This window comes from Sander lucioperca, chromosome 12 (assembly GCF_008315115.2).
Source record: "Sander lucioperca isolate FBNREF2018 chromosome 12, SLUC_FBN_1.2, whole genome shotgun sequence".
Lineage (NCBI taxonomy): Eukaryota > Metazoa > Chordata > Actinopteri > Perciformes > Percidae > Sander > Sander lucioperca.
The window spans coordinates 32,424,374-32,449,390 of NC_050184.1; the positions used below are offsets into that span (position 1 = coordinate 32,424,374).

General features: G+C 40.5%; 1 protein-coding gene across 2 annotated transcripts; it reads right to left on the reverse strand.

Moving 5' to 3' along the window:
- Window positions 1–546: 546 nt before the first annotated feature.
- On the reverse strand, window positions 547–23,222 carry dgkaa (diacylglycerol kinase, alpha a). Of its 2 annotated transcripts, none has more exons than XM_031290320.2 (24): window positions 22,958–23,222; window positions 14,816–14,919; window positions 14,043–14,119; window positions 12,773–12,902; window positions 12,505–12,579; window positions 12,366–12,415; window positions 12,116–12,190; window positions 11,675–11,791; window positions 9,868–9,985; window positions 9,613–9,701; window positions 9,377–9,496; window positions 7,637–7,735; window positions 7,322–7,408; window positions 7,122–7,195; window positions 6,967–7,041; window positions 6,722–6,807; window positions 6,497–6,586; window positions 5,753–5,913; window positions 5,598–5,662; window positions 5,107–5,197; window positions 4,758–4,944; window positions 1,959–2,076; window positions 1,690–1,750; window positions 547–1,556 (listed from the first exon to the last, which is right to left on the reverse strand). In XM_031290320.2, exons 2-24 carry the CDS (start codon window positions 14,889–14,891, stop codon window positions 1,476–1,478), a joined length of 2,202 nt encoding a protein of 733 aa, XP_031146180.1. In that variant the 5' UTR covers window positions 14,892–14,919; window positions 22,958–23,222; the 3' UTR covers window positions 547–1,475. The 2 variants fall into 2 exon arrangements, with proteins under 2 accessions (XP_031146180.1, XP_031146181.1); XM_031290321.2 differs by lacking the exon at window positions 22,958–23,222 and adding an exon at window positions 16,827–16,969.
- Window positions 23,223–25,017: the final 1,795 nt, after the last annotated feature.

A 25,017-nucleotide genomic window follows, 5' to 3' on the forward strand; every position in this document is an offset into this window, starting at 1 on the left:
TAAACCTATTCTGGTACAACCTTAAAATACAATTATGAACCTGAAAATGAGCAAAATATGGCTGCTTTAAAACACGTCCTGAGCTCTTTAAAACATGTCCTGAGCGGCTCTTAGTTAGTTAGCATATTCCCACCAGCTAAGAATAGATGTAACTTTGTAAGGCACATATGTGACACAATTCTTTAATTCGGTGGCTTATTTTAATGTGCAAACAGTTGTGTAAACCACTCTGACAGCTGTTGGCAAAGTTTCCAAACACACAGTATGGTAGTCATGTTTTGTCCAACGGCATTTGAAGGCAGCATTAGTTGCTGGCAGACTAACCTACTCATTAAAAGTTAGGGGTAATATTACTCAGGAAAAAATAGTATTTATTCTCAGCACAGATTCTTGCTTTGACAACAAAGAGATTACAATGAGGAGTTAAGTCTTAAAGAGGCAGAGAAAACAATTATTTTGAGTTAGTGGAGCAGATGATGCTGCAAAGACTAAAAAGTGGATGACGCCCCCTTGTGGTAGAATAGTAAATTAAAATATACCAAACACTGAAGTCCAGATGATTTATTAAAATCTTTACACAGTGTGTTATCTCAGGCATATTACATAAACATCTTCTAGATATTTTGAAATGATATGAATGATTAAGCATTTAAATTATTAACATAATATATTTAAACCGGTCTGAACCAATAATTTCACATCCAACGCAATTTATAAGTTAGAAGTGAATACATCTCAGCTTTCTGCCCTCACACACACACACGCACGCACGCACGCACACACACACACACACACACACACACACACACATACACACACACACACACACACACAGTAGAGTAAGGAACAGTAGAGTAGGCTGACTGCTGCAGTGGATCAACATGCAGCCTTTTTGGCAACGATTGTTCTTTTACTGTTCCCCAAAACACTTTCAAGTATCTTCTAAAAATGTATGAAAAAAGTGGTTGGTTCCAAATTGACAAGAACATACATTATATCTGGCTTTTACAGCATCTTTACAGCCACAACGAAAAAAGTAATACTACATGGATTATGTCCAAAGTGCACGTCTACACAAAGCTCTGTAAGTCTTCTACCAAAGCCATAACCATAACCATAGAGAACAGATTGTAAAGGCACGTGAAGCTGAATATACTTCTATTAGCAGGACATTCACTTTACTTTAACCATTACTTTAAGTTCCTACAGAGCAGCATTTCCACTAACTGTGAAGCACTGAGACAGAGGCGGCGAGAGAGTTGAGTTTGGTGAAAATCATTTTGCCACGATGCAAACATATCCTACCATACAGTTGTATTCATACAGTGCCATGCTTCGGTTATGTGTTACACAGATGCAGCTATCATAACTTGTTATTCTACAACACAAACATTCAAACTGATTTTATATTTTTAAAAAAAGTGTCAGTCCTCTAATTACAACAAACGAGTGCATGTGGCTGCCTCTGAGCAGTTTTATTTGTAGGTGAAAAAGCCAGATGATTTGGCCTGAGGAGCCATCAACATCCTGGCTTGGTTCTTGTGTGTGATGTGAATCTGAAAAGGAAATACAAAAAGCAAAATGTCAATTAAATAACAATATAATAAAATCCCAAACCAATACAAAGACATGTGCTTCAATATTTAATTCACACTATTTAAGAAGAAATTGTGTCTGTGTCTTATTTACCGTGCATGGAGGCTGCATCCACGGCTCTCCGTCTATCTGCATCGGTAAAGCTTTCTTCGTCCTGAGGGAAAAGTAGAGAGGGATCAAGTAGCAAAATCAATTACCCTAATGTGTAAATAACAGGAAAGCCGGCATACGTAATTACTGGTATGTAAAGAACCAGAGGATCATCCTCAGCCAATGATCAAAGTCAACTACAAGCCATTGTCGAGACATGGAGCCCAGAAGCCTGACAAGTTTGAACATGTCTGTGTGAGGCTGTTTCTCACCTAACGGTGATCTGGGATGTTTTCGCGAGCCTCACAGCACTCTTAAGACCCGTGTATATCTGTCCCATCTCCATGGCTCCTTCCAGGCCGACCACCTCTAATCGACGGTCACTGAGATCTGACAAGAACACATGGACATATTGAACATCCAGTTCACGGGGGACCACATGAACATGACCACATGACCACATATCAGTCATCATATTTAGTCCGCATCAGGACGCAATGTGGGAATCAATTAAAGTAACAAAATCATGTTGTGCATAAACTGGATCCATTACATACACACATTATTGGATACATTTATGCTAATACTAAAACTACATCTGTAATACATTTAAAGTGCAAATATTTTAGTTTTTTTATGATCAATATTTTCATATTAATGTAACAATGGGTCACGTAAACATCGCTTCCAGCAACAGGCAGCTGTTTTCAGTAAAAAAAGTTCTGATAAACTAACTGTACACTAACTTCTCAGGTCAACAGCAGACAGTAGGGCTGCACTGCAATATATATCCTTTTTTTATCATCGCGATATCAACTGGCGCAATAAACACATCGTGAAAGGCTGCGACATATGGCGAAAGACACTCAGAGATTTTTTTTTGTGTTAGTTAAAAGAAAATATCAGTAGAAAACTGCACTTTATAATGTAACTGTCATCCTTTTTTTTAGTGGTGCCTTTTTATATTCAATTCAATGTTCAATGTGTTCAATAAAACAATGTTGGAAATGATTTCCTTTCATTTGTTTTAAATTCAACAAGCAGTTTTGTTGTATTTTAGTAGAATACTGAGAGCAGCCGAACTGAGTACACTTTAATATCTGTTTATTTATGGCAAGTAATATCGTTATCGCTAATTTCAACAATGTGGCATATGTTCCTCATATGGTGCAGCCCTAGCAGACAGACCCAGTTAGCAACTAGCTGGTGAACATAGTGGAGCATTTAGCAGCTAAAGAGACACGTATTTGCCTCCGTAGTTTGTAGACACCAAAATCAGAACTAAAAAGAGAGCGAATATTGCACAGGTGGACACAAACATGACCCCAGATGAATGATTGTGCTCTGTGTGTGCTGGACTAACTGTTTGCCATAAAAGCCTGAAAGGTCAGTGATGTGTTTACAACTTGTTTCTGCTGCCCTCAAGTGGCCAGAAAAAATCACAACAGCATTAAAATACATCAAGTCAGACCGATGCTTTCATCACATGGGAGCCAGTTTCATTTACTGCATTTAATGATTGGTGCTAATGGCCCTTTTAAAGCTACATTAATTGATTTTTTTGACCACTTTGGGAGCAGCAGATAAAGCAGAAAACACATCTGACATATCCCCTTCAGCGAAGCTTCGTTCAGTGAAGCTTTTTAGCAAACAGTTGCTTATTTACACATCCAGCAGCCACGAAGCAACATGACCATTTATTTTGTGGTTTGGTATTTATTTTGGTCCTGTTTGTGTCCATCTGACAAATGTTAGTTCAAACAACACTCGCCTTTTAGCTCTGCTTTGGTGCTGGGCAGGTAACAGATACAGTGGGTTTATCAGGAACTTTCTGCTTAAACAAACAGGGATAATGAGAGTGAGGTTTGTGTGCTGTAAAATCAAAACAATGAGCAGAAAGAAGTTAAAAGGTTTGATGTTTTTAAGGGACAACTGTAGATGAAAAATATAGATTTGGGCAGATTTAAAGGTAAAGTAGGTAAGACTTATAAAACTAACTTTCTGTCATATTTACTGAAACTGACCCTATGTTCCAGTAGAACTACATGAAGCAGGTCATTTAAAGTGCCCATATTATGAAAAAAATCACTTTTTCTGGGATTTGGGGTGTTATGTTGTGTCTCTGGTGCTTCCACACACATACAAACTTTGAAAATAATCCATCCATGCTGTTTTGCGTGAGATACAGTTTCTGAATGTGTCCTGCCTTCAGTCTCTGGGTGAGCTGTTCAAAATCGGCACGGCTTGTCACGTCACAAGCCGAAACGAGCAGGCTAACCGCAACCATTAGCTCGTAGCGTTAGCATGCTAACGCTAATGCTAACATGCTACCTCGTTCTCAATAGCAAAGCACTGCTACAACACACACAAGTTCACCATAATCTACAAAAGAACTACTTACATGTGCGCCCTCATTTAGAAGTCTCCCAGCTAATCCTGCCTTGTAACTGACCAAAGTTGTAGAAACAGCCTTTCTTTTACTGTCTATGGAGCTAGCTAGCTGACATGATCTACATCTGAGCTACTGGGCATGTGCAAGTGCAATCAAAGATAGTACAGAAGAAGAAGAAGAAGAAAAGAGGTCTCACTCTGTAGCTAAAACAGAGACCAGGTGAAAAGAGGATCTGCAGCAGTGAGAGAGAGCGGTGCAGTACAACAAAAATATGGTGTTTTTTGAAAATTAAACCATGTAAACCTATTCTGGTACAACCTTAAAATACAATTATGAACCTGAAAATGAGCAAAATATGGCTGCTTTAAAAAAAATCTGGCTCCTCTGGCACCACCTACAGCCTGTTTGCGATTTGCAAAAATCCACCGCTCCCTGTTCAGATCATGGCCAGGGGGGGGTGACTAACTGTGTGTCAATCACTGTTCATGCACATGCATTCATTCTCCCTTGTGGGGGGAGGGGCTTAGGAGACCGTTTTGGGCTTTAGCGGAAAGGGGGGGAGGGACTGAGAAGTTGTCGATGTTCACATTTTTTGGCTAAGTCCTGGATCTTCACAATCCTACCTACAGCACCTTTAAATCAGATTTCTGTTGATCTAACTTCACCAAAGATAAAATACCTTGGGAGGACACTTTCAGGATTTCTGGGTCGATGATCACCTCGGGCTCTTCCTGACTTGTCAGTCCCTTAGTGTCCACTTTTTTGGTCTCACCCCATAAATTGGAGCCACCGTGCATGCTGGGAATGTTGAGGACAGCAACCCCTTCTAGAGACAGGCCACTGAGATCCAGTGGAGTACCAGAGCACTGAAGAAGAAACAGCAGCAGGCCACAGAGACAAAGTAAAGCATCAGTACTCTGTCTGGTTGTGGGAACACATCTTTTTTTTTTCAACCAACACAAAAACAGCTGGTTACAAAGACAAAACGCAAACTTGCAAAGCCGATAAAGCTGATGCTGCGATCTCACCTCGATGGTTAGACTTTCGTTCAGTTTCTTGCAGGACGCAGAGATGGTTTCTGAAGTGGCAAATTCGAAATACCACAGCTTGTTCTTCATTCTGCAGTCATAGAAAAAGTGCGCTTTTTCAGGTTTAAGTGATATAAAATTTTCAAAGAACATTTTTTCCTTTTATCACACGCAGCTCTTTAGAGGCAGGAGGAGTCAAGTTGCAGCGCATGCTGCTTCAGACATCTGCAGTCGCCACCTGCATTCAGTTTTTTTTTTTCAGCTTTAAAAAACCTGTTACTTCAAACAGGAAAAATGAAAGTAAAATGAGAACAAAAAAAAAAGGAAAGTGTTTCTCGGGTCTGCTCTGTTGAACAGCACATCTGTTAGACGTATGATTTCAAAACTGTGTTGTGTGTTCTTACTATGAGTGGGATGTTGTTGTCGGTTGGCTGTCCCTGAAGACGTGCCCTAAAAACTGAATGTGTTTACCCAAAGAGTTGAATGCCTACCTGCTGTTAAATTTCTGGGGATGCTTCTCCCTCATTGTGTGAAAGCGGTGGGCAATGGAGGCGTCCTGTCAACACAACACACCACAGAAATGATTCAAACACAAAACTGAAAAATAAACACTTGCTCTTGTGTGATGTGTTTCTGAGAAACTCACAACTCCAATAGAGAAGTAGTTGTTGATGATTTCGTAGGGCACGGGGTCGCCCTTCTCCTGACTCTCATCTGTGATGACCTGCACGCTCCAGCGGTCCATCATCACCTGAGAGCTCCCCTCGATGTCTTTAAGAATACGACTCAGATCCTCACCATCGTATCCTTCAGAAAGGCAACGCACACACACACACACACCACGTATGACTAATATAGACAAATATAGAATAAAGTAGGGCTGCACAATATATATCGTTTTTTTAATCGTTATCGCGATATCAACTGCAGCAAAAAACACATCACACGTGAAAGGCCGTGACATATTGCGAAAAACACTCAGAGATCCTTTGTGTTAGTTGAAAGAAGATATCGGTAGAAAACGGCACTTTAAAATGTAACTGTCATTCTTTTTTTTTAGTGGTGCCTTTTTATATTCAATTTACTGTTCAATGTGTTCAATAAAACAATGTTAGAAATTCTCTTTCATTTGTTTTCAAATCAACAAGCAATTCGTTGTATTTGAGCAGAATACTGAAGGCAGCAGAAATGCAGAACTGCAGAACTGAGTACACTTTAATATCTGTTTATTTATCGCAAGTAATTCAACAATGGTATCGCATATGGCATATTTTCCTCATATCGTGCAGCCCTAAAATAAAGCATTCTTATTTCATGAATCACATTTAAACAAACACACAAATAGTAACATATGCAGCAAACTGTTTCATTATTTTCATTTATTTCTGACCTCCTCCCCATCGCAGACACCGTGCTAGGTCATTTCCTGTGCCCAGAGGAAGCACAGCGACAGGGGGCCGTACCACCAGATTGGCTTTATCTGAAAGCAAGAAAACGAATAATAAGGGAAGGAAATAGAATGTGCGTCAGAATGATTTTCACCAAAAGCTCATGGTGTGGAGGCTTACGCATCTTCTAATAGTGCTTCCTTTTTATAGTGATCCATTAATCTCACCTATTGCGTCTAGAATCCAGCCAACTGTGCCGTCACCCCCGCACACTAAGATCCTGTAATCCTGCAGATATCTGAAGAAACTCAGTCTGAAAGAAAGATGATGGGATCTATAACAGCAGCGCTTCAAGTATTCAGGACAACGTGGTCTGTTATGTAATATTTGGCTCTGTGTATTTTAAAATCGAATCTATTTCCATTCACCTATTTTTCTCCGTTTCATGCTGACCATAATGTGTTTTACTCACCCTGGTCCAGGTCCGCCGTTCAAAAGGTTGTTTACCTGCCGTGGATTCAGTAAATACTGAAATTTATGCAGGACTCTGTAATACATGAAACCAGGCTAAACAATGTGCATGTATTAGACATCTATTTCTTCAAGAATGTATTTCTTTTAACTCACCTTTCTCCCTGCTTGCCACCACTTTTGGGGTTGACAAACACTAGAAGAGGATGGGTGTTTGGCACGGGGCTGATCTGTTGAATGATAAACAAATGTAATAGTTTGATTTGACCGTACATACATCCAAACCAAATTTAGCCACATCGTTGTAAATATTTAGCATTGATAAAAAAAAACTTTGCTGAGGGGGAGAATAATACCTGAAGCACTTGTCCATCAGGAGTAGTATTGAGCTCGCTGTCATCTGTTGAGCCTGAGCAGCCATTCTTTACATTGTTTGGTCTCTCCTTTAGGGACCAAAACAAAGCAAAGATTGAATAAAACCAGAGGAAATGTAATAGATGTTCTTGCCCTTTAAAGAGAAAGAAAAATATTTACACACTGTAGCTGTCGAAATGCCACACAGGTGAGAAAGAAACAACAACAAACAGCCCTGGGCTGATGTTATGTTCTGCGTTGGTGTGACAGACAGTGTTTGTTCCGTACAGTACATGTGCCCGAGGATAATGCTGTACCTTCACAACAGGATAGATTGCCCATGGAGGCAGGATATGGTCTCTGAGGGGCCCACAGGTACACTGTGTTGGCTCCTGGCCTGCACATTCATCATGACGCTGTAAAACACAAACAATGTCACATTACATAAACTCCCAGCACAACAGTGATGACAACTGACAGCATCCACATTTTTGCATTTCTGCTTCACTTACTGCTTACAGTGAAAAGAGACAGGAAAGTTAGGAGAAAGAAGTGGTGAGAACTTGGGCTGGATATGGCCTACGACCACACAATACGATACGTTTCACGATATAGAGGACACGATACGATACATATCGCAACACACGTTCATTTTGAATAATGACCATGTCCTACACAGACTTTACTATAACTGCTGTTCTTTATTATTCTGTATAAAAGCGATCATACAACTTAAAACACTGGAGACAGAGAATTTAAAGGCACGGTTGTTAATGTAGAAAAGCTAGCTGGATTTGAAAGTAGTATCACCTCGGGGCTCCGACCAAACAGACGTGCACGAGCACCGCTGCGTCGCTGCTTCAGAGCAGAGAGGAGAAAGGACCGACATTTGACTTCATATCTCATTCACCGGTAAGCAAACTAATATTATCACACCCAATGTTTAGAACAAACATGACTACTGTTAGAAATGAGGCGACGCGCATTGAGTTCAGGCTCAAACACGGGAGGGGTAGAGTACACGCAGCGGGGCGAGGAGGCATTTCATTGGTTCTTTCCAAGCGGACCGCGAGGCAGTGATTGGTGGGCGTTGTTACAGGATTACAGCAGCTACAGATGACAGATCTTTTTCACTCCTTTTTCAGAGCCCATAAGTTATTTATTGCTTTCAAACATGATATAAAAAAAGGGTATATTGGAAATAGTTACCAACCCTGCCTTTAAAACTAAACTAAAATACTCTGTTACTAATCCCAGAGTTAGCAATAAATGCAAATATAATATTTGTACATTTTTTAACCTTTACATGCTTGAATGAATGTTTGTTTTGAATTGACACATGCGCTGTTTTTGTAATGTGGATTGGCCTTGACCGCCATCTGTTGGCTTCATTGAACACTGCACCATGGGTGAGGTTTCTTTCCCAAAATTGCCGTCACAGCATTTGCTGCTGTATCGATACTCGATACTGATGTCCATAGTAGCATCTGCATCGGTAAGCGAGGAGTATGTCACAATATATTGCTGTATCGATGTTTTGAGCACAGCCCTAGTTGAAACAAGCCTCTCCAGACTGAATTTTGAACCCAAAGCATCATGGGTACAATGAGACCGTTTGAGCCAAAATGCACAGTTTTTGTGGAATGGACTTGACAAAATGATCAAACAAAGTATATATATAATTCAATTTAAATGTTTTTACAACAGATATTTTTGACAAGTACAGAAGTGAGGAAGGAGAATGTAAATCTCACGGATGTTAATGGTGCTTGTTTTTTTTCTTTTTTTTCCTTAATAGCTTGATAGACTATGACGTAAATTGGAGTAGTATTTTTGTATTATTTAAAATTGTCTGTTTAGTATATTTGGATTGTGCACTTAGATGGGCGTAGGACTTGACAAGCCTAGGCTGCTTCCTATCCCTTTTCAAACGGGTCTAGTGTGTGTCATGTTGAATTCTTTTTTCATTTTTTATTTAATCGTTGGAAATAAAGATTTCATTTCATTTCAAACTATTTGTTCCTAAAAATCAGTCATGGACTGAGATGCATCCTCACCATCGTGTGGCACCACACACAGTGTTTGCCCGTTAAGCCTTGATAGCTCTTGATCTTCTTCTGGCATTTTTCACACCTCCTAGAGTCACAGTTCCCACTCACCCAGTCGTGTGCTGGAACCTGAAATGTTAGATGAATGTTTAAATTCCCACATAAGATCACTCAGACACAGTATAGCGTCCTATATAGTCACTTTAAGTGCCACTGTAAACGTTCTCATGGAGACACTGGCATACCCCTGTTTCTTTCTTTGACTTCACATACGTCCGGGTGCAGGGGGCCGGGTTCCTGTTAGCACAGCGTCCGTGGACTGTGTATTTGCAGCCTGCACAACAGGACACCCAGCTGTCATATGATGTTTACATTCATATAAATTTAAAGCTGAATATATTAATTTAAAACGGATCCTACAATTCTCAATTTTGACATTACAGTTTTAGTGACAAATGTCCCTGCAGTGTTGCCCTCTTCTGCTGACTTTAGGTACTCACAAGTGCAACACAGTCCTTGTTTCCTCAGACCCAGCAGCATGCTCTGGCACACGTTGCAGTAAACAGGTTTGTTAAAATGTTTCATCCTCCAAAGGTGCTGTCCGTCCTTCTGGGTCATCTGGTTGTTGAAGGAGCAATCATTGAAGACGACAATGGAAGAAAGACAGGAACATCATGGTTTAAAGTGCTCATATTATGCTCATTTTCAGGTTCATAATTGCATTTAGAGGTTAAATCAGAATAGGTTTACATGGTTTAATTAAAAAAAAAAAAAAACACACCATATTTTTGTTGTACAGCACATTGCTGTAGCTCCTCTTTTCACCCTGTGTGTTGAGCTCTCTGTTTTAGCTACAGAGTGAGACATCTCACTTCTGTTCCATCTTTGTTGGGAGTCGCACATGCTCAGTAGCTAGGTAAGGACTACTAGCCAGTCAGAAGCAGAGAATGAGGGCGTGCCTTGACAGTAGCTAGGTAAGGACTACTAGCCAGTCAGAAGCAGAGTATGAGGGCGTGCCACGCTAGCAGCTAGGCGAGCATTATAACGTGTGTTACAAAGTGACGCACGTTTGTCACGGAAGTAAAGGCTGGACTACAATAGAGCTGTTTGGAGCTTTCTGTTGGAGATGGTAAGTCCCTTTGGGGTGGACTTTGGGCTTTTTCACTTTGTAAACCTATAACATGCACAAAAATGATATATAACACAATATAGGAAAGGGAAAAGCCAAAAAGCATAATATGAGCACTTTAAGATCTTTGTGACTGTGAATGCTCATCTGCATTTGGATATAAAAAATACATCATACATACAGCTCATATTGTTTCTGTTATTAAATTTTGGATCAAACTACACAAATCCTTTCATAAAAACACTGCATTTCACAGTTGTTTTTCACACCCACTCATGACTAACCTTGCCCTAATGAGTTCGCTGATATGCAGTATGTAGTGGCTTGACATATCATGACATACGGTGTAGCACCATGGATATTCAAATCAACACTGACTATAATCTCAAATTCTCAACACAAGATTATAAGGTTGCTTTCAATCTGTTTACAAAGCGAGCAGGGCTCTTATCCGGATTACACACTGAAATGCTTTTTCCCTGACGTAATGCATCAGCCTATCACTTACTGCATGAGGCATAGCAGGCAGGCTGCGAAAAAACACACAGAAACTGTGAGGGGGCTCAATTCATGCACCCCAGGCTACAAATGTCTGTTGGTGGCTAGAAATAACCGGAGGGGAAGTCCCTGGCATTGTTGTAGAGGCCAAACCCGGTGGCAGAGTCCAGTCCATGGTTTTAGACCGCCACAGTGAGTAGGCAGACACGCAGCCTAACAGTAAGTGGCTTTTACATTCTTGGCAACACATTACACAAAACCCAAACCACAAAACTGATCTGCCCTTGATTTAAGACATTTAAGTACACACCCAATATTAAAATGATTTATTTCTTTAGTCAAATATAGTGCCCACTGCCTAAAGATTGCTATTTTATGCAAGTCCTTTGTTGAATGTGGGCACAGAATGTGCAGAGTAAATGGAAAAGCACTCTGATGGTGCAGAGCTTGCATGAGAGAGGAGATGACATTACCACACTGTAACACTGAGTCGGCAAAAAGGCCCTTATAGACAGGGAGGAGGCGCAGGACAGAGGAAAGGCACGCAAAGCCAAGGTTTCACAAGAGCAGTAAAAAAAAAAATGTGGATTTTACCACCTGCTGTAAAAATGAAATATATCTGAGTTATGGTTTCAAGGCCAACACTTAATGAAAAGTAAAACATGCTGCTTTTAAAGTACCTTCAGACCCAACAAGACCAGCAAGGGAACGTTGTTCATGCCTCCCTCCACCCACTCCTCCAGAGACACCGTGCCACTGCTGTCAGCATCAATCGCGGTCATCATGTCCTTCAGAACCTGATGAAATGACATTAGATTGTTATTATCCAATCAGCACACAAACCTCTATTACTTAAAGAAGACCATATGTTTTCTGAAACTAGTCCTGCGTGGGAATTTGTTGACTTTATAGGTGGAGAGACGCTTATCTTTTTACACAACCCTAGCAAATGAGTAGCAAGTACTGCCATACACCGTATGCAGTGCTGTAAAAGGCATCTTGTACAAACAAATGTGTCTATCTTTATGTACATTTACTATATTGCCACGGCTGACAGAGCAGTCTGCACAGGCTTTCATGTGTTTGAGGGCGTTTACATTTCCGAGCACTCTGGGACTCACCGGCCTCAGCTCTGACACATCCCATCCGAGGTATTCTGCAGCATGCATCATCTGAGCAATAATCCTATCCACTTCCTGTTTAAAAAAAAAACAACAAAAGACATGTTTTAGTAATGTGACTGGTATGATACAGTACTTTAAAATAAATGGCAATTCCACCTCTAATTTTATCAGTCGGATCCACAACTAAGCCAGAATGTTTGTATTTGATCTTGACAATCACACCTAAAAGTTCTTCTCAACAACTTACAGAGCTGTCGAGGACTCCGTTGCCGTCTCTGTCGTAGAGCTTGAAAGCAACTAAAAAGAGAAGGGAAATGAAAGTAGAAGTGCTGGACCAAGTCATCACTCAAATTATCTCAGGGCAGGAACTAAAACAAAAGACTCACACTCCAGCTTGTCCCTTGGCTGGCCATCCTCCAGCAGAGAGAAGTAACATGAAACATCCTTCAGAAAGACCTCCTCTACAGGAGAGACGGAGGAGACAGAGGGTTGGTTGTGAATACTCTGGTTACAATATCTGCACAAACAGCACCACACAGCCATGTGGTGATAAATGAGTGCATGCCAAACAGGCCATGGCGTAAAGTGATAAGGGCATGCTGCAAAGTAGCGTGGAGGCAGTGAGTTGTGTTAATACATGGTGTATAATCTCACTGGCACTGTCTGCCTGGGTGGGTTCAGAGTTTTGGAAGGAGCGGAAGAGTCGCTGGCAGAGATCCACAGGGAAGTCCTCCACTTCTAAATACGTCTTCAGGAACAGACGAAAGCCTTCTTCATTGATGCACTGGGGGGGGGGGGGATGAATAGGAGAGCCATATTTAGTTTACAGTGCTTTTGTGAAATGTTTTAACCGTCAGAGTGTGTGTGTGTGTGTGTGTGTGTGTGTGTGTGTGTGTGTGTGTGTGTGTGTGCGTTAACTTCTGCATTTTTCAAATTCATCACTTCTGAAATAAAGGAAGATGACATTCACCGTCGTTTTCTCAGAAAATAAACCTTGGTTTGAGCTTGAGAGTCATGCATTTCAGTCCATCTGTTTGGCCTGGTAGCTGTCTTTCTCACATGATAATATGCTGCAGGGCTAACAAGCAATAGTCCCTCGATAACGGTGAACCACAAACCCAATTCTTGTTGACATTATTCCATTTCCCTGGTTGATACCCTGCAGAGCTGACCCAGTAATAAATAATGTCACAGCCAGATCACAATAACAAAAGAAGAAAAAAAGGCAGACGAGAGTGAGACCACAGAAACTGCATAATTATTCTACACACACACACACACACACACACACACACACACACACACACACACACACACACACACACACACACACACACATACACACACACACACCAGCATTTCCAAATAATGTAATTGTTCTGTATGTTTTAAAAGCTATTAACTAGTACTTTATGGCAGTATTTATGTTTTCTCCCATTAAAAAAAACATTTCCTTCCAATTATCTAATTAAACTGTATGCAGCCAAATTACCCATCCGAAATTACTGCATTTGCTTCCTGCACAAATTAGTTGGCAGTGTCACTCACTGACACTAACGTATTGGAAAGATCTTTTTCACTCACATTTGAGCTTACACTGCATGAGGGCAGCCAGCATGCTGTACAGCACAGCCATGCTGCGTAGGCAAAAATAAGGAGGTAATTTACATTTGCAACCTCGCTTGAATGCGCTGAAGATATTTTTCTCGGACAGCTTAGTCATCATGATCGATGGGTTTGTACCTAATTAATCAGCGCAGGACAATTACTAACCGCTCAATATACAGTAAATCAAATGCTCATTTCTCATTACGCTGCTACACTGACAACTATAACTCAGTTTAGTAATGTGTCACGTAGCTAATATCACTTCCAGTGAGTTTTGGACCTGATGGGGGAACAGCAGGACACGGCGTCCCCTCACCTCTCCATGTCTGTGCCGGGCCAGACGGCCATCTGCATCAAATTCCCTGAGCACGTCTTTCACCTTCAGGCTGCAGTCTGAAAGCAAAGACACACAGGTCACACAGGGGTGCACATATACTTGTGTACATGGGGGTAGCTCTCAAATTTACATTTTTCACATGCTACTCTACTGCATGTAGGGCTGGGCAATATATCGATATTATATCGATTTCGTGATATGAGACTAGATATCCTCTTAGATTTTGGATATCGTTATATCGCAATATGACACAAGTGTTGTCTTTTCCTGGTTTTAAAGGCTGCATTTCAGTTAAGTGATGTCATTTTCTGAACTTACCAGACTGTTCTTGCCTTTACCCACTAAGGTATTATATCCACATTACTGATGATTATTTATCAAAAATCTCATTGTGTAAATATATTGTGAAATATCGCCGCAAATTCGATATTTAGGTGTTTGGTCAAAAATATCTTAATATCTGATTTTCTCCATATCGCCCAGCTCTAACTGTTATGTCACCATTTTGAATCCACGTTTCTGTAATATCATGTACACATATGATTACACAATGAATATACATTTATCTGGGGGGGGGGGGCAACTAAATATGTGCTAAAAAAAAATGTGGCAGGCTGCAACCTCTTCTAGATATGAGAAACCATGATCGAGTGTAAATGAGTGTATGTGTGGGTGGAAGTGGAAGTGGAGGGGGGGTGTTAAGCGCTGAGAAAGCTGCCTGCCCGCCCGCCCGCCCGCCTGTCTGTACTCACATTCAATGTACTGCTGTAGCTGGATAAAGTCGACAGGGTTCAGTTCCTTCACCTCTGGGTTTGTGGGGGTGGACATGGTGCCTGCTTCTGCACTAACTGCCTGCCTGTGCACAAGCGAGAGAAACAGTGAGACATAGACGGAGAGAAAAGAGAAGGTGGGTGCGCAGTAGCCTACCTCTTTGTAAAACATAAAAGCATGGCTGCAAGCAAAAGATAGCATCTCCCGTCTCGCTCTGTGAAAATCCATGATAGTAGAGAGGGAGAATCACGCTCAACATCCAAAGTTTGAGTGAAGAAGAAGCAAGGACGTAACTGACAGACAATATGCCTTATGGTGAACACAATGAATAATTCTAATAGGTTTGTATGCCTAACCACCATATCACTGTGGTCTGTGTTCATAAACCCAGTCTTTCCTCGATGTGTGTGTGTGGATAAAACTATTTTCTTGTATGCTGTGAAAAGCGGCTTCACTGCCAAGCATGAACAATTTTGAGTTGTCACGTCTATACTGTATTTATTTTAAATCTCTCGCCACCAGTAACATGTAACTAGCGATTAAAAACTGGGACTGGTAGAAATAATGTCAGGCTAAAGTTAAGGTACCCATGATACTTCGACTCTAGGGATTCTCTGCACCCAAAATCTCTTTCCATATACTCACTGGCCCATTTTTGATTTATATAATACCAGATATAGAGAGTGTTTGGTTAAATTTAGCACAAAAGAGAGTACAATGAAGTGTTGAAATGCGGAAATAAACAATAAAATCTTGCAGAGAGGTCAAAGAAAAAACTTAGCTTATCAGGGGACGTCCCCTCCAAACAAAGGGAAGAGACTTAAATGTCATACAAGGCTGAAAGTGAGCATGAAATTTGAATCTGACACAGAAAAGGAGCTTGTAACGGCAATGAAAGTTGGCCTTGCATGTCGTTCTGAAGTCAGAAACATGAAGTCTGGATGAACATTTGGTGGGTTCATTATGAATGCTTTCATCACAAGCAAACATGCAGGTGAAACATAATGGAAGGAGATTCCCTAATGACAGGAAAAACAACAGACAAATGTATATCCATGAATCAATTAAGAAAGAGGAGTAACAAGTTAATGGAGGGGAAGAGTTACCATCCTTGTTGCCGTTGTAGATGCATGCATAAAAGGTTGTGCAACGAAATACAGGGACAGATCAATACAAAAAGTATAGAATGCCTAATGCAGCTTACTGTATATTCAATATGTAAAGCAATTATGATAGCCAGGACATGTGATCTTTCCAAGCAGGTCTGTCCTAAAAAGCACCAAGACACAGCACACATGCTCTTCTGATTCACTGATGCATTCTTTGTCTTGGTTATTTGGTATTATGTTTGTGTTAAAGCAAGACCATGTAACATTCTTATAGATAAAATAACATTCTCTATTTACAAACAAAATCTTTAGTTAATCAGCGATAAAAGGTCTGGTATGACCAGTAGCTCATGGTGGCTAATGTAAGCACACTTTAGATAGAGATATATATATATATATATATATAACTGACATTACTGAGTCAATGTATTGACTGTCTGACTCTGACTTTTCTGACTACTTGTTACACCTCTAGCTTTTACACTATGGTTTTTACCATTATCAAGTAATCACCACTTGTTAAGCAAAAGTTACATAGTCTCGCTTTAAAAAAACACAACAGTAATTTTGCATGATTTAGCCCTTAAATACTTTACATAACTGCAGAATATCTTGTGATCTATGCTTAAAAGTCCTCTGAATTGTGTAATCCATCACAGCAAACCGCATTAAGTTTTGCCTAATTTACATTACCATTATGAAGTAATGCAGCGGAGACTATAAATCAATCTGCACTTCACCTGCTTTACCATGCAACGATAATGGACCTTTGAAAATAATAAATGTGTCTTTTTATAATTTACATTGTAATGTTACACTGTATATTGTATCTTCTCTAAAACGATAAAAATACTTATAAATAATAATAAATGTAGTTTTTTACCATACTCTGTTGGAGTGTTCAAGTCAAGAGAGTTTGAATCGTCTGCTGTGCTTGCACCTAAAGTCCTTCATCGATTCCCCAAATGATGCTTTTTTATTATGTTTTTTATGAAACTTAGCGTAAGTTCATTCAGGAAGACTTCTATGCTTCACATTTCTCTCTCTCTCTCGCTCTCTCTCTCCCAACTTAATCAGCTGCATTGTCATCAGCTGAATGTGGGCGTTCGCTCGTTCAGTTAAACCAACCAGATGTTGCCACCATCTCCGTGAGCTATCGCATTGTTGCATTCAAACTTTAAATCTTTTCTCCTCTCTGCTGCTGTCAATTGTCATTTCAGGCAAAATTGATGCGACCCTCCTCCACCCAGTTCACCTCCAGTCCTCATGACTCCCATCACCCAGGGTTCCTCCATCATCAGAGGCCACACTTTACATAAATATCCATCCAGATCTTCAGTCTAATCCTGGAGTCTAATCGCCAAAGACTAAAATAAAGGTTTCATTCATTGATTTCAATACTTTATGGAAATGAAAGGCCACTGAAGGATGGAAAGTCAAATATGAGAAACTTTATAGCATGCTTTGGAAAATGGTCAGTAGAAATAATGTGTCCTTAAAGAAAGTAAAACAAATTATATAGTATTATCTTTAAAGAGCAGCCTGCTGGCTTAAAAGCATGTATTCAGTAGCAATTCTGGCAATTCCATGTTTAAAAATGTGATTGTTACTATAGGAATTACGAGGGGAAAGAGTTTCAAATATAATAGGATAAATACATTATAAATATATGATATATACTGAACCTGGCGTAACAGTTTTAAGGAGTTAAATACACACATACTGTAGTCACTGTAAATCATGTCTGAGTGAGATCTGAGCCTATTCTATCGTCAATTACACAAACGAAAGCTTATTTTAGACTGTTTGGTGGTTTCCAGTCCAGCCTGATGAAAAGGGCCGCGCTGTAAATGCGCTGTTCACATCGTTGTCCGCATGTTTTATCACACATTAAAGTGCAGCCAGCACACGTATCAGTGACGGCTGCCTGAACTTAACAGAAGAACAGAGTACTGGAAGGACAAAGAACGTACTGAGAAAAAGAGAATGAAATCATCTGAAATAACACCCTCTTTACATGTAATATGTATCCATTTGCGGTCTTTGGACTCTGAAAGGTTCACACTGTCCTCACTTAATTCCCTCAAAAGGTCAGCAGCGTTGCCTAGCACTTCTGTTTATTATCAGGTGGGCCAGGTCTGTACCAACAGCAGAGTGACACATGAAGGAGTCACAAAAAACCTTCTGCTACTGATCACCTGATTACAGCCTGAAACATCTTTATCCTAAAAAATACACTCCATATGACTCCATATTCAAACACTGTCATACAAAAAAACTAAAAATAGTCCTAAAACATACCTTTTATTTTAGATAACTCTTGGGTGTTTTTTCTCCTTTCCGGTTTTTCTGCTGTCCAGAAGAGCGTGATGTCGTGAGCATCATTGTCATAATAGTCTGGTTCAACAAGATCTCAAGCCTATCAGAGTAATCTGATTCCTCACTTCCTGATTAGATAATGCTTTGCATGCACGATGCAGAGTGGGAATAAGGACCAGTCAGAACACGGAGCACAGGATGAGCCATTCCCTGCACTTAGAAATAGAGATAGAGATAGAATAATGTAATATGTGCCGAGGCAGTATCCTCCACTCTCAAACATTGGATGGAGTTTTGACAAACAGTGGCACCATCTTAATGGGCTTACTGGAACAAGTATAAAGATTGCACGTGATTTGAGGACTGTCTGAAGCTTGTTAAGACTTAATACGGGGGGCCAGCTCTCAATAAGGTTACACTGCTTGGCTTCAGTTAAATGGTGTGAGGGAACTGTTTATGTTGCTTAATAGAAACATTTATGCGGGAGAGACTCTGTTGTGTAGATATGAGAATGATTTAATTGTGGGCTAACAGGAGTCACATAGCCATCCTTCAGTGTTATTTACTTTGATTCGATCTATTGACAGACAAGCTTGAGGTATAATTCTGTTTGAACAAAATGTCGCACGGTATAATCAGTGCAGAATAAATGGTGCAGCACATGTTCTGAGCAGCAATGCACACGAGTTACGGCCTCCTGGATCTATGCTATACTGTGACTGAAATAGCAGTAAAGAACAATTGAAATGTTCAAGTGGTTCTTCAAGCAGTCTATAGCAACAGCTTATTGACTTGAAAGTAACATCCACTCCCCCATAAACCTCTGAAAAAATTGTTTTAGAGCCTGACATTCACTTTTACTTCTGACCACTCAACTGAAAAATACCAAAGCGACTTCTTTATGAACAGTGAAATAATTGGAGAATTAAAGTAAACAGTTCAGTTGGCATTTTCCTTTACACATGCCATCTGTTTAATTATAACCCTTAATGTCTTGACATAAAACTGTCAAGAACCCTAAAGCATTCTCTTAACAAGAACTGTCTCAAGATAGACTTGGGGATGACCTTTTTCCATGCAGGGTAATATTTGTGAAAGCTGTCATAACGCCCACGCCTTGTGTCAAGGAAATCTGCTGTTTTGCAACACTTGCAGGGTGCGAGCCATTGATTCTGTGGTTGGAAAAGACTGTGTAGGTTCTCTGAACCAAAGTGAAGTCTACGTCTAATTGTTGTGTTTCTCCTGAAACTACAACAATCCTCTTCACTGAAGTGTGTACAGATTTACAGATTGCTTTAGGTTGACAGAAGGGGGGAGGAAGGACATGTTTGGTTGCTATGGAAAGTGTTTCCCTCCATCAGCTGCTTTCCGTCAGAGCACTGCCACGGGTGACTTACCAGGTACTGTAGGAGGAGGAGGAGGAGGCCCAGGCTGAGAGGCTCAGGGACGAGGGAGCCCTGTCAGTATGTCAGTCTTCCCCCTGCAGCTTCACCTCCTCCCACGCTATGAGCCACGTTTGGCCTTCAAAACCAGAGGCCACGCTCCAAATTGCATTCTACATGCTACTGTGACTCATCGCACGAACACGGGAAAACTCCCTTACTTATAAATGGACTGTTTGCTCAAGGGGTCACTGCAGGCCGAGCCAGAAGCAGCCAGCAGTAATATTTGACTCACTTAGTGTAACTATAGCCTACGAGATTTTTTTAAAAAGCCACTTCTTCATAAACCTAAACTTTCTTTACTTTTACTGAACTTTTTATTTCTTGTGCTTAGCTATGCCACTTATTGACTAGTTTGTTCTTACTCTTATTTTGACTTAAATTTGACTGTGAGCAACTGCAACTTAAACATTTCCCAGAGGGGATCAATACAGTATTCTGATTCGGATGATTCACATTTGTTTATCCCCCAGAGCAGGGGTGTCAAACATTCAGCCCTAGGGCCAGAACCGGCCAACGGGTCCAATCCGCCCCACTGGATGACTTTGCAAACTGTGAAATTAGCAGAGAAGTCATTAATTCCAAGTTTTCAATATTCCTATTTGTCCATTGGGGGATGGACTGTCTTAAAAAGAGTAGCAGGCCCTATGCTGGATTTGCTATTGTAGATCCCACATGCTTACATACAGTAGGGTGACCAGACAAACTGTCCCCGGCTGGGGCTGTCCCCGGATTTTGTCTCAGAAATCTGGTCACCTTAACATACAAGCTTAACACTGTCAAGTTTAGGCTACTGTTCATGCACTAGCTGCCGGGGGAAAAAAGTCTTTGTCAAAAAAGAAGACAAGTGGACACACTTCTTCACAGAGGTAAATGGGAAGCCAATGTACTTGGTGTTTTCACAGCTCTGTTCAGTGCTCAAGGAAAATAATATTTGGCGCCGCTATCAGACTCATTTCCTTTTCCATCCAGACCAGAAAACAGTTGAAAACTGAAACTTCAAATTGCACTTTTTTTCCCCCAAGATATCTCAGGCTGTTCATTGTATGTTTTGTAGATAGATTGTTCATTGTGTACTTGTACCCCTTTACACACTTAAGAAAGGGACACATGTTGTTAAGAAAGGGACTCGTGTTGTTCTTTATCTCAGTTATTATGCAATGGTTTTACTGGTTGGGCCCACTTGAGAACAAATTGGGCTGTATGTGGCTCATGAACTAAAATGAGTTGGACACCTCTGCCCTAGAGCAGTAACCACGACTTCCCCTGGTTGTTTTACATCTTCACTTTAGCACAGTGTAGTACATATCACTGTACTGTGTACTGGAAAATGTGTTGTTGAAAGCACCCAGGCTGAGATATAATGTAGCTTATATATTTCTTGCATGCATGGTCCTGGGTAGAAATATGGATCTAGCTGGTGTAAGATTTATCAATCGAATAATGTAAAAAGGAGGGTCAAAAGTAATGAGCATGCTCTGTTAACGCAGAGCAAAACAGGGCTTCCCTTTGTCTACCACTGTATGATGCTATCTGAAGAATTGAGTGGTATGCAAACTACAGCAGGCTCCAGTTACACAATACACATGGGTTGTAAATTAGACAAAAACACAAAAGGGGAAAATTCACCACAGTATGAATCACAGATCTTGGTAAATGTAGGCGAGGCTCACTCCCCGGCTTCAAAGTGAGGACTGCCCATCACTCTGAGTTCAGACTTGAATGTGACTTATATAATCGTTTTTTGTTTTTGTGGAGGCAGCCTTGTGGAACATCATGCTGCGTTCAGAGGGAAAAAAACCTCTAACCTGCCCAGACTTGTGAGAGTGCATGCTGTCATACAGCAGCCACATTGCTTTAATGGTGTAAGTGTTTGCACATATCGGGAGTCTCACCTGGTTTGCCCACAGATCTATCCAGAACTGAAAATGAAATAACATTAAATGTCATATTTTTCAGTGATGAATCATCTGAAATGCAGTCACGTAGTATTTTCTACTATAATGCTAGTAACTCCGATTCATAATATTCATAATTCATGTATTTAGAGAAGTGACAACAAAAGGTTATCGTGCCATTCATTCATGGGACAAAGTACCTGAGTGCAGTATTGATTGTCTGTGCCTGAAAACTCTCTTGCAGCTAGATAACAGATACATACCACTGAGACTCCCCAGCTTTGAAATAACCTGCTTGTAGTGGACACACACACACACACACACACACACACACACACACACACACACACTCACTCACACTCACACTCACACTCACACAGCTTGACCAGGAAAGTGTCATCTGGAAATAAAGCGTCTTAAAGTCTTAAAACTGAGAGAGTTCAGGCAAAAAGGGAAAAACACAAAGAACACAAACACAAAGGCAAATAAAAATCAAGACTTTCCAGTTAGGTTTGTTTTATCAATTAGCATGAGGGCTGAAAGTCACGTTCACAGTCAAGTGACAGTAAAAGGGGAGCTTTGAGTAAAAAAAAAATGACCATACAGCAGTGACAGTGCCCACCATCGCCCACCATCACCCAACCTACTTCTACCACTGTAGAGCATGTTGTTGTGACAGAAACACAGTGAAAACCACTCTGAGGTTTCACTGTCCCTGCTGGAATAGCACCTTATCCTGCACTATCATCATCTCAGATGGGTGTCCCTCAGATAAGCATGGGGCAATAACGCTATAAACCTGCTTGCTCAATGCACTAGTGATATATTAAGCTGTAGCATGGATTTGTCCCGAATATTTCAGACACCCCTGAATGCTCACCAGTCTCTATAATCTGACAGATGCATTGCTCAATTCTCTAAATAGCTTGAAAGAAGGGTTCCCTCAGCCGGTAATGTAAAGCTGCCTGGCAGTTCCAGTCATGAAACACTGCAAAGGGAACTGAAACGACGAGATGTGAGTTTTAAAAAGAAGGCAGAGGACCGTGCATTAAGATGAAATAGGTCTGCCTGCTGGCTGCTGTCTGTTCGCCTGAGTGCATGACTGTTATTAACACACGACTATCTCTCTTACGACATGCACGGAGCTGAAAGCCTTCAATTACCAGATGCACCTTCTTGGATATGACATTAAATTCTTCACAAAAACAACAGGCTACAATGAGCCACTCGTATTTGACTGTTTGACTGGTTTATCTGCAGCTGAAAGCCGTTCAGGGCTGCACACAAACTTCAATCGATAGCCTACGCCGAGTCCGGACCTCTGTTTTGCTGTTTGTTTTTCGAGAGTCATTTACCTTTCTGTCGCCACTTCGTTGATAGCCTTAAATGCGATCGTCGTGCTGCCGTTTAACAGTCATCCAAAAAAAAAAAAAATCCTGCTTTCATAAAGTGTCCGTTAACTTTAAATGGAGGCAGCAGGTCGGCGGGGTGGGAGCAGTGAACTAATGCAGAGCAGAGACTGAGCGAAGGGAGCGGATCCCTCCTGTCAAGCACCGCCTCAGCTGCTCTGCTCTGCGCACTCTTTTTTCTAACCAATACACACTCACTCGCTACAGCGGCGTGCAGTGCAGTGCATGCATCCATCTGCAAAGTTGCAAAATAATGCTTATTAAAAATTGTGCAGCTTAAAAGTGCTTCATTCTACCAGAGGAAATCAATGCAATATATAGGTATGTCCTGCGTTATGCTATTAACAAATGAATAATTCAAGTAGCTCCATTACATATGGAGCCTAAAATGTATGCAAGTGGTGCAATAAATAACCTTTGTGGCTATTGTTCTATCGTTATACTAGGCGTAGGCTATATATGCTAACATTATGACTTTGTGATAATATGCCACAAAAAAATAAAATACGAACGCTGTGTAATATTGGAAATAATCTTACAACAGCCTAGTATTGCTCGCTTTAAGAAATACATAATAAGCCTTTATAATTTTCTCAGATCTGGACATCTTTGTGTAGCTATATTTTTTAGTTAGCCTGTCATTACTTACCAAAAGAAATACACTGTGATAATACATAAATAAAGGTGATTTTCCTGTTAGTAAAGTTTGTTTGTTGTGTTGTTGGGTTACTTTTTAACGTGCAGCATTGCGCGTTGATTTAGAAGGTGATTACACTGTTGATTGGACGAGTTTAACGGTCACCTGCAGCCAATCAGAAACGAGTATTTTAAAGTCTGAAGGCCAACTTCTCCCATCACCATGTGCTTATCTTGTGAAATGTAGTGTGGAACGTTATAAAGTACAGTTAGTATAATACTGCACTGAAGTAAACAGCTTGAGGTACTTCCACTTCCATTTCATGCCACTTCATACTTTTTACTTCACTACCTTTATTTGGCAGCTATAGCTACAGGCCCGCCATTAGGAATTATAGATAGATATAGATATTTTTTTCTTCAAAATCGGGGCCCTCATCCAAACCCACTCCAGTACCATAGACCTTTGCATGGGCCCTACAGAGCTACTAGTTTCTTCACTAATTAGGATTTTACATGCAAAACATATGATGGGTTCATAAAATATGATGTGTTTTATAGGTTAAAGGACCCAAGAACATTATTATTAATTTTGTCACATATACTTCTGCTTACTTGTGCTTGTAGCGTCTACCACAAATATATATTACTTAATATTGTATGTTGTATTTTATCCCAATATGTTAACTTCTGCACTATTTTATGTCTTAGACTCTCATTAAGATTTTCATTGCCAACGACTGCTTCTCTGTAATTATGCATATGACAATAACTTGAAAGTAATTTTTTTAACAGTGTGAATTTTGTACTTCCTCCACTAGGCATACAGGCCTCAAGCATTTGTGCTGTACATTTTATATGAATGTGTTGCGTGTAGAAATGTTTTAAGGCCGTCACAACATATTCCCTAACATAGTAGTACATGCTTAGCATGGGGACTGGTTGCTGTACCCTTTGTAGCAACCAACCACATCACATAATAATGTGTGTTGACAATAACAAGAGCTGCAGTATTTGGTAAAGCACAGGATTTCACATTCCAGTGACCACAATGGTGAGGGATTAGGTTCCACAATGTGGACGAGGCTGGGAGGATAACAGACATGGGAAACATGGGGGTGTCTGGGTTAGACAGAGAAAGGAGAGTGAGTCAGGTCAGAGCAGTCAGACCTTCCTCCCTTTGAGTTTTGTGGCTTAATTTTCCTCTTCATTTTCTTGACCTGGATTGACAGCCTTTGCCATCCCACATCTCGTCCTCACTGCCCTGATTTTTTAAAAGCAGCAATCATTTTCTCTAGACTGAGGTTTTATTTACATAATGTATTCAGCTGATGTGCCATTGATGACATGGTGTGGTAAAATAAGGAACT

Coding starts and splice junctions, on each gene's coding strand:
- dgkaa (XM_031290320.2), bottom strand. CDS start 14,891: ATGTCCACCCCCACAAACCCAGAGGTGAAGGAACTGAACCCTGTCGAC. Junction 9,702..9,867: donor ACAAGGACTGTGTTGCACTT/GTGAGTACCTAA, acceptor CCTGTTGTGCAG/GCTGCAAATACACAGTCCAC. Junction 4,945..5,106: donor ACGAAAGTCTAACCATCGAG/GTGAGATCGCAG, acceptor TTTCTTCTTCAG/TGCTCTGGTACTCCACTGGA.